At 66.3% G+C, this 12,035-nt stretch overlaps 1 protein-coding gene across 1 annotated transcript in view; it reads right to left on the bottom strand.

Moving 5' to 3' along the window:
* Positions 1–8,753, bottom strand: part of MEGF6 (multiple EGF like domains 6) — a 33,349-nt gene extending 24,596 nt beyond the window's left edge. Inside the window, exons 1-2 of the mRNA XM_036256850.1 lie at positions 8,585–8,753; positions 3,867–3,989 (exon numbers count right to left, since the gene is read on the bottom strand). Of these exons, the coding sequence (XP_036112743.1) occupies positions 3,867–3,989; positions 8,585–8,753 (292 nt within the window). The remainder of the gene's footprint in view (positions 1–3,866; positions 3,990–8,584) is intronic.
* Positions 8,754–12,035: the final 3,282 nt, after the last annotated feature.

The raw sequence follows: 12,035 nt of genomic DNA, 5'->3' as shown, positions 1-12,035 counted from the left end.
AATGGAATACTACACAGCTGTAAGAAAGAAAGATCTCTCATCTTTTGAGATGACAAGGAGGGACCTGGAGAGTATCATCCTAAGTGAAACAAGCCAATCAGAGAAAGACAAGTATCACATGATCTCACTTATTTGTGGAATATAATGAACAAAACAAACTGACAAACAAAACAGACTCAGAGATATAGAAGTAGGGTACAGACTGACAAACCTCAGAAGGGGGTCTGGGGGAAGGGGAGGGAAGAGATAAACCACAGAACTTTTATATGCATGTATGCAGAACCATGGACATAGACAACAAAGCTGGGGACGGGTGTGGGGGCGGGATCAGGAGGAGGGGGTCAATGGAGGGAAAAGGAGAAACATTTGTAACAAAAATAAATTAATAAAAAATAAAATTCAACCCCCAAAGTGACTGTGTTTGGAGGTATGACTTTTGTGGAGGTACTTAAGGTTAAATGAGGTCATAAGGGCAGGACCCTGATCCAGTAGGATTTGTGTCCTCATAAGAAGGGACATGAGATCTCTCTCTGTCTCCCTTTCTGCCATATGAGGACACAGCCAGAGGGGCAAGCGGGAAGGGGGCTCTCATCCAGGACCGAATCAGCTGGCATCTGGATCTGGGACTTACAGCCTCCATAACGGAGAGAAATAAATATCTGCTGTTTAAGTCCCTAGTCTGTGGTATTTGTCACAGCATCCTGGCTGACTGATACACCCTCATTCCCCAGCTTGCACATTCCAGGGCATGTGGCTTCAGCCAGGGGATTGAGGGTTCTAATAGAGCTGGGCTGCACTTCCACCTGCGGCCAGCAGGGGCCGCCCTAACCAGGAGCTTCAGGAGTGAGGCCTGGAGATTAGCAAGGTGCCGGGACCTCACCTGGGCAAGGAACTAGGCACCTACAAGTGTCAGAAGGTCTCCTCTCTTGGGGTTGCAGGTGGCAGCACCAGAGACCTGGGCACAGATTCAGGCTGGAGCCCAGTGTCAAGTGCACCAGGGTGCTATGTAGGAAGTGGCAGGTGGGGGCTATGAATGGCCAACCTCCTGGGCGGCTCCACTGGCAAGGTCCTGGCCCCTAGGCCTGGTACATGGGCCAACCTGAGCTGGTCAGCTAAGGGGCTGTGCTGGGGTGGCTGGCCGGGGGGGGGGGGGGGGGCAGGCCTGTCAACGGCGGGCCAGCCCACCAGCTCCCTCTGCTGCAGGCTCCAGCCAGCTGGTGGTTTCGGGGATGGCTTCGTGGGGTTTTGTAATGACTACCCTCCAACTGGCTCAGTTTCTAGGTGCAGAGAGCCTCCCCCACATGTGGTCAGCAGCCATCCTCAACCCTTCCTTCTTGGAAGCCCTCAGCTGGTCAGGAAGGGGTGGTCTGCCGGCTCGGCCAGGAGGAGCCAACCACGTGGGCTCTGTCCACTCCCCTGGGCCCCCAGGCAGCTCACGGGTCACCTACTGTTCAGCCCTGTGGGTCCTGCCCCATCCCCCACCTCTGGAGGGGACCTCAGCACCACATGGGGACATAATCCACTCGCAGCGCTGTAAACGGCCGCCCGCGCCCACATTCCAGGGACATGAGCGTGGGTGGCACCAGCCCCAAACCACAGACTGCACGCCTGCCAACGGCCCTGCTCCCCAGTCCCCACGAGAAGCGCCAAAGACAGGCCCTGCGGCAGGCCACAGGGCCACCTGGAAGCTCGTGTGGGGACTGAGATGCTTGGCCACCCCTCCCCCTCTGGCCAGCATGTCAGGGCCGCTGCAGCCGGGCTGGTCCCTGACAACCAGACACCCACATTAGCGAGAAGGGTGAGTATCCCTAGAGCAAAGTTTCCCTGCTGTGCCTGGGATGACGCCCCCAGGAGACCCCCATCCACCCTGAGACTTCTCGGCAAAGCCCAGGCCCCACAGGGAAGGCAGCTCCCCGAGGACCCAGGCTGACAAAACCACACCAATCCCAGACACTCCCAGGAGACCTGGGGGCCAGCCCGCCGGCAAGGTGTCAGCTCCCGGAGTTCCAGACACAGGGCATCTGCCAGCAGCCAGGGTGCGTGGGTGTGCGTGGGTGTGGGGGTTACGTGGGGGTGTGGGGGTGCAGACACACTGCACATTTCCTGCTGGGGGCTGCAGTCGTGAGAGAGAAAGTGAGGGACTTAGGCCAAACAGCCTCAGGGAAAGAACGTCGAGCTCCGCTGTGCAGGGGTCTCACCTGCGCCCACCTCTGGGAGTGGCCGGGAGCTGGACACCAGTGCCTGGGGCACACCATGCAGCCTGGGTGCCCAGAGGTGGGGTGGTGAGGTCCCAGCAGCCCCTTGCCAGATGGTGTAGACCAGACGCAGGGGCCCTGGCATCAGACCCCAGAAGAGCCTTTAAAACAAGCCAGTACCACAAATCAAGACATATGGGGCCCCGATGCAGGCGTCTGTGAGGGAGGCTACAGGGAGGTACCCCAGTAGCAATGGGAGGGATGGGCTGGGGGGCAAGGCTGAGGGCCACCCCTTCCCCAAGCCAAGAGCTTGATGCCACTCTTAGAAGCCACTATGGGTCCCTCCAAAGTCCTGAAGGACACCCTCCCTTTGCATGCTGTTTACCCATCACCCCATCTCCGTGAAGGCCACCATCGCACAGATGGGGAGAAGAGGGAGGCGGGAGGTTGTCCTAGCCAGCGGAAGTCCACCAGGCCCAGCCAGGTTCCAAGGAGAACCTGCCCCAGGAAGGGTGCGGGGAGGACATCCAGGGAGACCGGGGGCCCGGAGGACAGAGCCCGTGGCCACGGACTCCCAGAAGCCGCCCCCCCCCGGCGGGCAGCAGCTGGGGGCTGCACCCCCGTCGTTCGGGCTGAAGCACACCACAGCATTCCTGCATCTGTTTCCACTTTCCGACCCAGAGAAACTTTATGGGCAGCTGCCTCGCTCCCCAGCAGCAGCCTGGACATGTGAGTGTGTGCTGGGGGGGCCCCCCGGGGCTGGCAGGCCGCCTGCCCCAAAGCCGCCAGGCACGCAGGAAGCAGGCCTTCGGAGCCACCGCGGAAAGAAGGGGCATCCCACCCCAGCCCCCAGAGAACAGCCCCCATGGGGCCTCGCAGACAGTAGCCAGCAGGGAGGGGTCCACTCTGCACCTGAAGTACCTGAGTTCAGAGCCAGCCGGGGGGAGGGGCGGGGGGATGAGTCTGGGCTGCTCAGCACCAGACTCCTGGCCTCCAGCCCCTCCACCCTCGAGCCCACAGGGTGCCTGGTGCTCTCTCTCCCCTTTTCACCCCTCCTCTCCCTTGTAACCCTCCTGAACCGGCAGGGGCCACCGTCTGTGTCCTGGGCGCCATCCATTCCCCAAGGCAAAGAGCCCGCAGAGGGACAAGGGGCGAATCCCACTGTTCAGTTACCTCTGCCTGCCACAGCCCGCCCCCCAGGCTCCTGGGGCCCGGAGGCCCAGCTCTGCAGACCAGGAGTGACCTCACGCTGCCCTGCCCCCTCCAGGCCCCCCACCCGCCTCCCACTGCCAGCCTGGGTCCCGCTGACCCTCCCCCTGGGCTTCTGTAACAGGGGGCTATTGACAGGACGCTCTCCCCAAGTCACGAGAGCCACGCCCCCACCCACGGGAGAAGACCTGGGCGGCCCGGCCTGATTCAGGTTCGGCTGCAGACTGTCCGAGGCTAGGGTCCCAGGGTCCAGCCTCGGCATGGGAGTTGGGCCCTCGGGACCTGTTTCTTCTGGGGCTCGAGCCTCGGCTCTCTCACGGGACAGGCCTCCCGCGCGGCCCCTGTACCAGCACCGTCACGGAGACAGCCCAGGAGCGGGGCCCTGGCCCTGGCCCAGACCTGGGCGCACCCAGGAGGCTGGGGGCCGCCGTGGCCGGAGCCGGGCAGGGAGTCGGCACTTACCCAAGCAGGTCCTGCCGTCCGCGTGGAGCCGGAAGCCGGACTTGCACTCGCAGAGGTAGGAGCCGGGCGTGTTCACACACCTGTGATGGCAGCCGCCGTTGTGCGCCTGGCACTCATCCACATCTGGGAGGGGCACGGGGCGGAGGGTTAGCAGCCAGTACCCGCCCGGGTGCCAGGACCCAGACCCGAGACCCTCCTTCTCAGGCCACGACAGCAGCCCCTCCCCAGCCCTCACCCACACCCTGGCAGAGAGGAGAGAGGTGGGGCCTGTCCCCACACCTGGCGGGCAGAGCAGGACCCGGCCTGTGGGGTCAGCCGGACCAACGTGGGGAGCAGAGGTCGGCACGCGGTGGCTGAAGCGGGGAGCCGAGGGGTGGGAAGACCCTCCCCAGGGCTGGAGGCCCCAGGGGAGCCCAGGCAGCAGCTGCAGCAGAAGGAAGTGAGGGGGGCCAGGCTGCCCAGGTCCCAGGCTGTGAGGCTGAACCCTGGAGGGACCGGCCTGCCAGGAGACACGGAGAGGGAACGAGGCCTCGGCTCACACAAAACAGAAGCAGCGAGGCCCTGGAGTGCGGGCACTGCACCCGCCCCGCAGGCCAGACCAGAGTGGGGGCTGCCAGGAGGTGCCTTCGCCACTGTCGCAGGGAGACGGACACACCGATGTTCCCTCACAGGGTCCATCTGCCCCGTGTCTGGGGCAATCGGGCGACCGGCCTGGGCAGCAGAGGCCCTGACCACTGCCTGAGCCTGGCCGGGCAGGTCACGTCGGGCTGCGCGGCTCCACCAGGAGTAACTGTGATTTCGGGGGCAGGACCTCCGCCGTGGGGAGACCTTGGCCGGTGGACAATCCTTCCCGGTGGTGCAGAGCGGAGCTTCCCTCTAATTCTGCTCAGTGACCCACCGGGTCCACGCCACCCCTCCCCCGCGCCCCAGGACAACGCCGCCCTCCAGGCTCCCACCTGGAATGACAGCCACCCAAGCCGACCTCAGAAGGGTGCCGAAGGGGGCACATGGGGGGACCTCCTGGACGTCCCGAGCCTCCCCACCCGGCTATGCTCCCCAGGCATGCCACCAGCCCGGGGCTCCAGAAATGACACACACGAACCCCAGGGCCTCTGCTGGGGGCCCCCCGGACCCTCTGCTGCACGCACAAGCCGTGTCCACTCCGGGAGACCCCAGGACCCTCCCGAGCCCCGAGGCTGCCTCAGAGAGAGGGGACAGCCTCTCCACCTGCTCGAGGAGACCCGCAGGGCAAAGCGGGTGATTTCAGGAAGGAGCCTCCGCACAAAGGCAGAACCCTGAACGGCTCGGGGACAGAGGGAACCAGGGCGTGGTGGGTGGTCTCCGGGCCCAGGGCTCTCTATGGGAAAGTCAGCTGGGGGAGTGGGCAGAAGGCCCACCCATGCCCGCTGGCCAGGGCAGGTGGGCAGCAGGCGCTCGGGAAGGCTCAGAGGCAGAGGGGCCTCGTGGGTGGCCTGGGGGGGAGGCACACTGGGCCTCTGGGTCTAGAGTGGTGGTGCCCAGCAGGCAGGCAGGGAGAGGACACCGATGTGCCCCAGAGGCGGGGCGGGCAAGCAGGCCGAGGGACGCTGCGACTCCACGTCCACCCTGGGCTCACCCGGCCGCTCCGGGGGCCATGGCCGTCAGCAGCTGCCGGGCAGGTCTGCACAGCTGTCCAGGACACGGCGAGCCCAGGACAGCAGCTGCCCGTGGGGCCCGCCCAGCAGCCTGCAGGCCCCAAGGACCCACGGACTGGACAGTCTGGGGAGAAGTGGGGGTGTGGGGGCAGGGCGCGCAGCCCTCTATCCCTAAGGGCGGCCTCCCCACGCTCACACCTACTGCCCAGGGACCCGGCGCTCCCGGAGTGCCGGCTGCCTGCAGGGACGGCCAGACTAGCACCCGCCTCACACCCAGCTTCTCAGCCCAGGTCGGCGCACTGACCCCGGCCCCAAGCCCCTCCAGCCCCCGAGGCCGCGCAGCCTGGCAGTTGGGGCCTGCCTTGCTAGGAGACACGGTTCGTGGCCAGTGGCCCCGGCAGGGGTGGTGAGGCTTGGCCACAGCTTCCGGCCACCACGGCGAGCCTGCTGGGGCATCTGGACACGGCAGGGAGCTCCAGGTGGAAGGATCGGAGGCCCCCTTCACCTTCCTGGGTAACAGAAGCCTGCCTGTCGGGGGGGGGGGGGCATCAGGACAGACAACCTCTTGCTGGGGTCCTCTCCGGTTCTGGGATCCAATCCAGGCCCTTTATAGAAGTCACTGTCACCCAGAAAGCAAAGCAGGATGAACCACCGAAACCCTGCCCCACCCCCAATGTGGGCCGTGTGATGGCAAAACAGAGGTGTTCGCAGCCCCAACGACCCCATGGCTGCCTACCCTGCACCAGGGACCCGGGGAGCCCCAGGACCAGTGGTCTTTAAGGAGAGTGTGGTCAGCTAAGTGGCAGTCCCCCAAGAGGTCCCGTCCTGACCCCGAAAGGCAAGGGGCTCTGCAGGAGGGATGAAGGTAAGGACCCCGAGCCAGGTGACCCTGCAGTGTCCAGGTGGGCCCAGTGTCACCCGACAGTCCTAACGAGAGGCTGGCAGGAGGACCCAAGGGAAAGACATGGGAGAGGCCGCCCTGCTGGCCTTGAAGGTGGAGGGGGGCCGAGAGCCATGGAGGGCGGGCCTCCAGGAGCTGGGGAGCCAGGGTTCTTGCTCCCCGGCAGCCTCCAGAGGGAGCCGGCCCTGTCCACACTGGATCTGGCTTCTCATCGCCAGAACCCACAGGGCAGCCACAGGACAGCCACAGGGCTGAGCGCAGAGCGTGTTACTCTCGTCTGCGGAGGCCTCTCAGCCTCGAGCCCCGGGCTCAGACACTGAGCGGGATGGCAGCCTGGCCCCCGACTCCTGCAGTGAGTCTGCTACCCCTCCGGGGGCTGCTCCCCAGGGCACCTAGGAGTCACAGTCCCCCGGCTCCCACCCTGCACCAGGTGAGCCCTGGACCCCAACTGGGCACTGACACCTTGGACTCTGGAACCAAGGAGAACACTTTGCTCCCCCAGCAGCACGGAGTGGGGCCTGTCTCCCGGACAGTGTGGCACCCAGGCCGCCTCCTCTCTCCTATGCTGACCAGAGAGTCAGGGGCAGAAACCCACCCCGTCCAGGCCCAGCGCCCTGCCCTCCAGCCCCCGGCCCGCACCGGCCTCTGCTGCCGAAGCCACCCGGCACCCGGCTGCAGCCCTCGGACCGGCAGCGGCAGGCGAGTCCTGAGGGGCAGCTTGAAGGAACAGCTGGGCCAGGGCTCTGCGGGGGAGTCCCCATGGCCCTCACGCTGCCCTCAGCTGACACGCATGGCTGCGGACTTTGGCAACCCCCAGACCTGCCCCACACGCTGGAGCGCTGACATCACTGTGCCGACAAGGCTGGTCCCCGGGGAGCCTGTCTGGCCGCGTGGTGTCTGCCGGGCCGAGGACTGGCGATGCCTCTGGGAGCCGCGGGATCTCGACCAACCGCCACCCAGTCGCCAGCTCCCGGCCCAGGAACACACAGCCGGGAGGGCTCAGCGGCCCAACAGAAACCACCCAAAACGAGCCCCTTCTGAAGCCCCCATACTTACAGGACAACAGATCCTGCCAGCGTTCCACTCAGGGGTTGTCAAGCCCTGCTCCCCGCTCCCAAAACATGCCACAGGGTCTCACCCCGCAGAGGGCACCCCGCTATCCAAGGGGCGCAAGCCCAAGCAGGCCTCAGAGCAGGGCCTCCTGGCTCCCCAAAGCCCGCCCCGTCCTGCCCCACCCCACTTTGGAGGCTACACAGTCTTGTGGCATTCGGTGTCACCCGCAGGGGAGGGACAGCTCTGGCCTGGCCTTGGGACCTCGTGGGGACCGAGCCTGTCCCCCAGCGGGCCGAGTGACAAAGCCAGGAGAGGCAGACGACCCTGCCACAGTCGAGGGCCTGCAGCTCAGGGCTGTGTGTGTCCTCTGGCAGGGACTGGCCCAGGGGACAGCCTAGCAGGACCCCTGTCCCCAAGACCAGCTGCGCTTCACAGGGACAGGCGAGCCCTGTGCCCCACCAGGGACCTGGAAGGGCCTGCTGCCTGGGGATCCAGGTGAGGAGCCCGACACAACACCCCCACTCGGGTCCCTGCTCCAAGCTCCCAGGAGCTTCCTGTAGGGAGGCTGGCCAGGCATGGGTACCAGCTCTGAACTTCGGGGAGAGGGCAGGGTGTACCCACTTCCCATGGGCTGCTGCGGTCCTCTCAGCTACCCTGCAGCCCACTGGGCTGATCTCACACCCAAGGCTTGGGGGTGGGGGAGGAAGAGGGACAGTACCTACCACATCTACACAGCCCCAGGGGCCCAGGCTCTGGGGACCCTGGAAGGAGGGATCCTGCTGGGGGGGGGGCCTCACTCTTGAGCCCACATCTGGCTTGAGCCCCGGAGCTGCCAGTGCTGGGCCCATGGGCAACGGCGAGGGGATGTTTTTCCTCCCTCTGGTCAAGCGACCACTCTGCTGTCGCAGCCGCAGCCAGCCCAGTGCAGGAGGGGACAGGGACGGATGTCTGATGACTCAGGGCACTGGGCACGGCCCCGCCCGCTCCCTCCTGCCTTCGGGCTGTCAGCACCCCACCCCCTCCCTGCGCGCAAACTTTGAAAAGAGAAAACAAAAGGCACGCGTGGCGGAGCAGGGCACCAGCTCGCGCCCCCGCCCCGCCGCCCCCTGCAAGGCCCGCCTGGCACCCACCTGGCCTCCCGTCGGCGGCGCTCAGGGGATAACCGACCTGGCCCAGGTGGCACGGGTAGCAGCCCCTCCAGAGGTAGCGGTAGTGCGTGCCCGCCACACGCGCCAGGCAGCCCAGGAGCCCGAGGCACCAGAGCGCGGCCAGCCCGCGGCGGCCCTGGGACACCTCCATGGCGGTGGGCCGGGCTCAGGCTCCCGGCTGGGCTGCGGCTGGGCTCCGGCGCGGCTCGGGCTGGGCTGCGGCTGGGCTCCGGCTGGGCTGCGGCGCGGCTCGGGCTCGGGCTCTGGCTCGGGCAGGCACGCACAGGCAGCCGCCCCTCTCGGCTCCGCTCGGCGCCACGGGAGCCGCGCCCGCCCAGCCTTCCCGCCCCTCGCCTTTAAGTTCTCAGCTTTCCCTCCGCCCCCCGCAGGTAAAGGCCAAATCCGAGGAGCGGGAGGGCCCGCCCCCGCCCCGCCCCGCCCCGCCCCGCCCCGCCCCGCCGCCCCCCACTGCCGCCCGGCTCGGGGGCGCGCAGCCCGCCGCTGCATTCCTCCGCCGAGTTCGCGCACTGGGACCGAGCCCCCCGCACAGACACCCGCACGCCAGCTCTCAGACACATGTGCACACACACAGACCCACGTGTGCAAACATGCACCCGAGACACAGCCCTGCAGACAGGCACAGCAGACACGCGCACGAACGTGGTTTCCCGGTGCAGCCAGGAACAGCAACCGAGGCAGGGACGCAGGCCACCCTTGCAAAGCCCTGGACAGGGAGGCCCCTGGGGGGTTTATTTCCACCAAATTTGGGGAGAGTTGGGAAGAGCAGGCCCTCTGGGGCCAACCCACTTAAGTGGCAACCCCTGCGGTGAAGATGCCCGCAGCCCTCCAGCCTGGCATGTCATGCCCTCCACTAGACAGGGCCTCGCCCAGAGGGACCAGGGCAGGCACCTGGAGAGTCCTGAGCAAGTGCCCTGAGGGACCAGGGCTGTGCCCCCTCCCCCCCAGCCGGGCAGGGACTGCCACACCCTCAGCGGGCGGGAGAGGGCCAGAGCCCAGCAGGGCTGGCTGGCAGGGACAGTGAGCCCCAGGGTCCGGCTGGGAAAGCCATGGACACGCCTTGAACCCCAGACTCCTGGTCCCCACTTGACCCACGGGCACAGCCCCAGGGCCAGCGGGGTCACAGCGGGGGTGTCCAGGGCCCGTCCAGCCAGGCCCTGGAAAGCACTGGCTGCAGCCCGCGCTGGCCCCCGAGGCCTCACCCTGACGCCCGGTCAGGCCTGCCACCGCCTCAGAGCGGCTGGGACAAAGTTCCTCTGCGCCACCCTTTTGTGTCACCCTGCACTGCAACTCGGATTCACTCCCATGGCCCTCCCGGGCGGGGGCTGCTTGGGACCCGAGTCCCCAGCACCCAGCACAAGGCAGGGCCGGGGAGGAGCAGGCTGTCTGGGAGTGACAGTCCTGGCCCTCTGAATAGCTGATGCCACGAGCAAGTCCCAGGACCCCACTGACCCTGTGTCCCCATCCGTACACTGGGCAGAGGTCCAGATCAGACCAGCTAGGGCCCAGGGCCTGAAGCCATGGAACATACAAGACTTGGAAGAGAGAAGCAGGACCAGGTGCGTCCCCTGCCACCATGCCCCCCGGGGCCAGGGAGGAGAAAGTCGGCCAGTAAATCTGGGGTTCAGGGCTGGGTCCTGAAGCATGAGGCCTTCCGGATGCTCTGACTCGCCTGGGCAAGGGAAACGCCACCTCTTCTGGGCTGGCGGTCCTCGAGAGCCCCGAGTCCACGCGACGTCCCACCCCGTGCCACCCTCAGCACGAAGCTTCTGCAACGCCCAGGGCTGCCCATCACCCTCCGGCCGGCACCCCCCTCCTCTCTGACCCTCACTCTGCCCAGAAGGGACCCCGGAGGCAGGGTGCCCTGGACCTGCATACAGGGGCTCAGGACATTCTCCAACGGTCCTTTTCCAGAGGAGAAATGACCTGCCCCAGGTCACCCAGGACAGAGGGGGACAGCACTTCCTCACTGAGCCACCTCCTTCCGGCTTCTGGGAACAAGGGCGCCCAGCGGGTCCTGGGTGGGCGGAGGCAGGGAGCCTGCAGGAGCAGGGATGCCTCGGTTTCTCCTGCTCGCCCGCTGTCCCTGGCCGCAGGCACCCCTGGACCGTCGGCCAGAACCCAACACTGGGTTCCCGCAGGCCGAGCTGCCAAAGGGCCCTGGACACCTGAGCTGGGCCCTGGGCAAAGGACTTCAAGGGAGTTCTGGCTTCAGATCTTGGCTCTTCCAGCCTCTGGGTGCCTGGCCCCCAGGAGAATCAGCTTCCACTGCAGCTGAGATGCCCACCCTTCCTTGGCAGAGTGCCAAGTACCTGCCCTGCGGACACCCCCAGCCGCTCACTCGCCAGACCCAGCTGCTGCCTCCTCTGTGCCCACCACATCCAGCCCCTCTCTGCACTCACCCACTCACTCACACATGCCTCTCCCTCAACAAGGACCTGTGTCCCCACTGTGGGCTGGACATGGTTCTAGGGTGCAGCGATGTCTCCCCACCTAAGTGAGGGTTACATTCAGGACTAGAGGAGCAGACAGTCGGGTGTAGGGACCCGGGCATGGCCGTGAGGGGCAGCAGCCTGCCAAGTACAGAATGCCACCGGCAGCCCAGACGGTGCCCACAGCTGCGCACGGCCTCCCTCGGGGCGCTGAGCGCATCCAGGCCCTGGCAGTGGGGTCTGGAAGCTGTTTGGAAAATGCTTTCCTGATGCAGAAACGTGGGGTGTCTGTGTCAGCAGCGCGGCTGTTCCCCCGCCCCCGCCAGGCTGGCCCCGGCTTTCCTCTTCCCGCTGGGGGGCACGGGCCCCTCCGCCAGGACCCAGGCTGGGCGCGGGCCCATGCCGCCCTCCAGATGCCGCGGCCCCCACTTAGCGCTAGGCCCATCCCACCACAGGCCCCTGACAGGGATCTCTGGGGCAAAACCGCCATGTCCTGGGGCCAGCTGGGGCCAGGAGGCAGAGTTTGGCACAGCACCCCCTCGTGGCTTCTGTGCCTTGGTGCTCACCAACACCTCCTCCATGAAGGCGCAGGAATGCCTCCCTACCCACTCCCCTCCCACTGAAGTTGGGCAGGTCACGTGACGGGTTTGGGCAGGTGGGTGGGCCTTGAAGGCAGTGTGGGTGCCACCCGAGAGCCGCAGGGCCAGTGATCAGACAGCCCGACAGGCCGCCCAGCGGCTTGGAGAGGGGCCTCCAAGGTGCTGGAAGGAGGCGTCTGTCAGGTTCTGTTCCGTCTGCCCCGGGGGACCCAAGGCCTCAGCCCAGAGCCCTCGTGCCACCTCTGGTCCCAGGTGACAGACGCCCTGCCTGGCTGTTTTCACCCTTGATGTCCAGAGCCCGGCCCAGCACAGGGGCCAGCTTTCGGTCTGGGGTCCCCCATGGCCCACCCTGGCTCCGCGGAGACGGGCCTGCAGACCGTTGGC

This window comes from Molossus molossus, unplaced genomic scaffold (assembly GCF_014108415.1).
Source record: "Molossus molossus isolate mMolMol1 unplaced genomic scaffold, mMolMol1.p scaffold_m16_p_12, whole genome shotgun sequence".
Lineage (NCBI taxonomy): Eukaryota > Metazoa > Chordata > Mammalia > Chiroptera > Molossidae > Molossus > Molossus molossus.
This window is presented reverse-complemented; position numbering and strand designations above follow the sequence as displayed.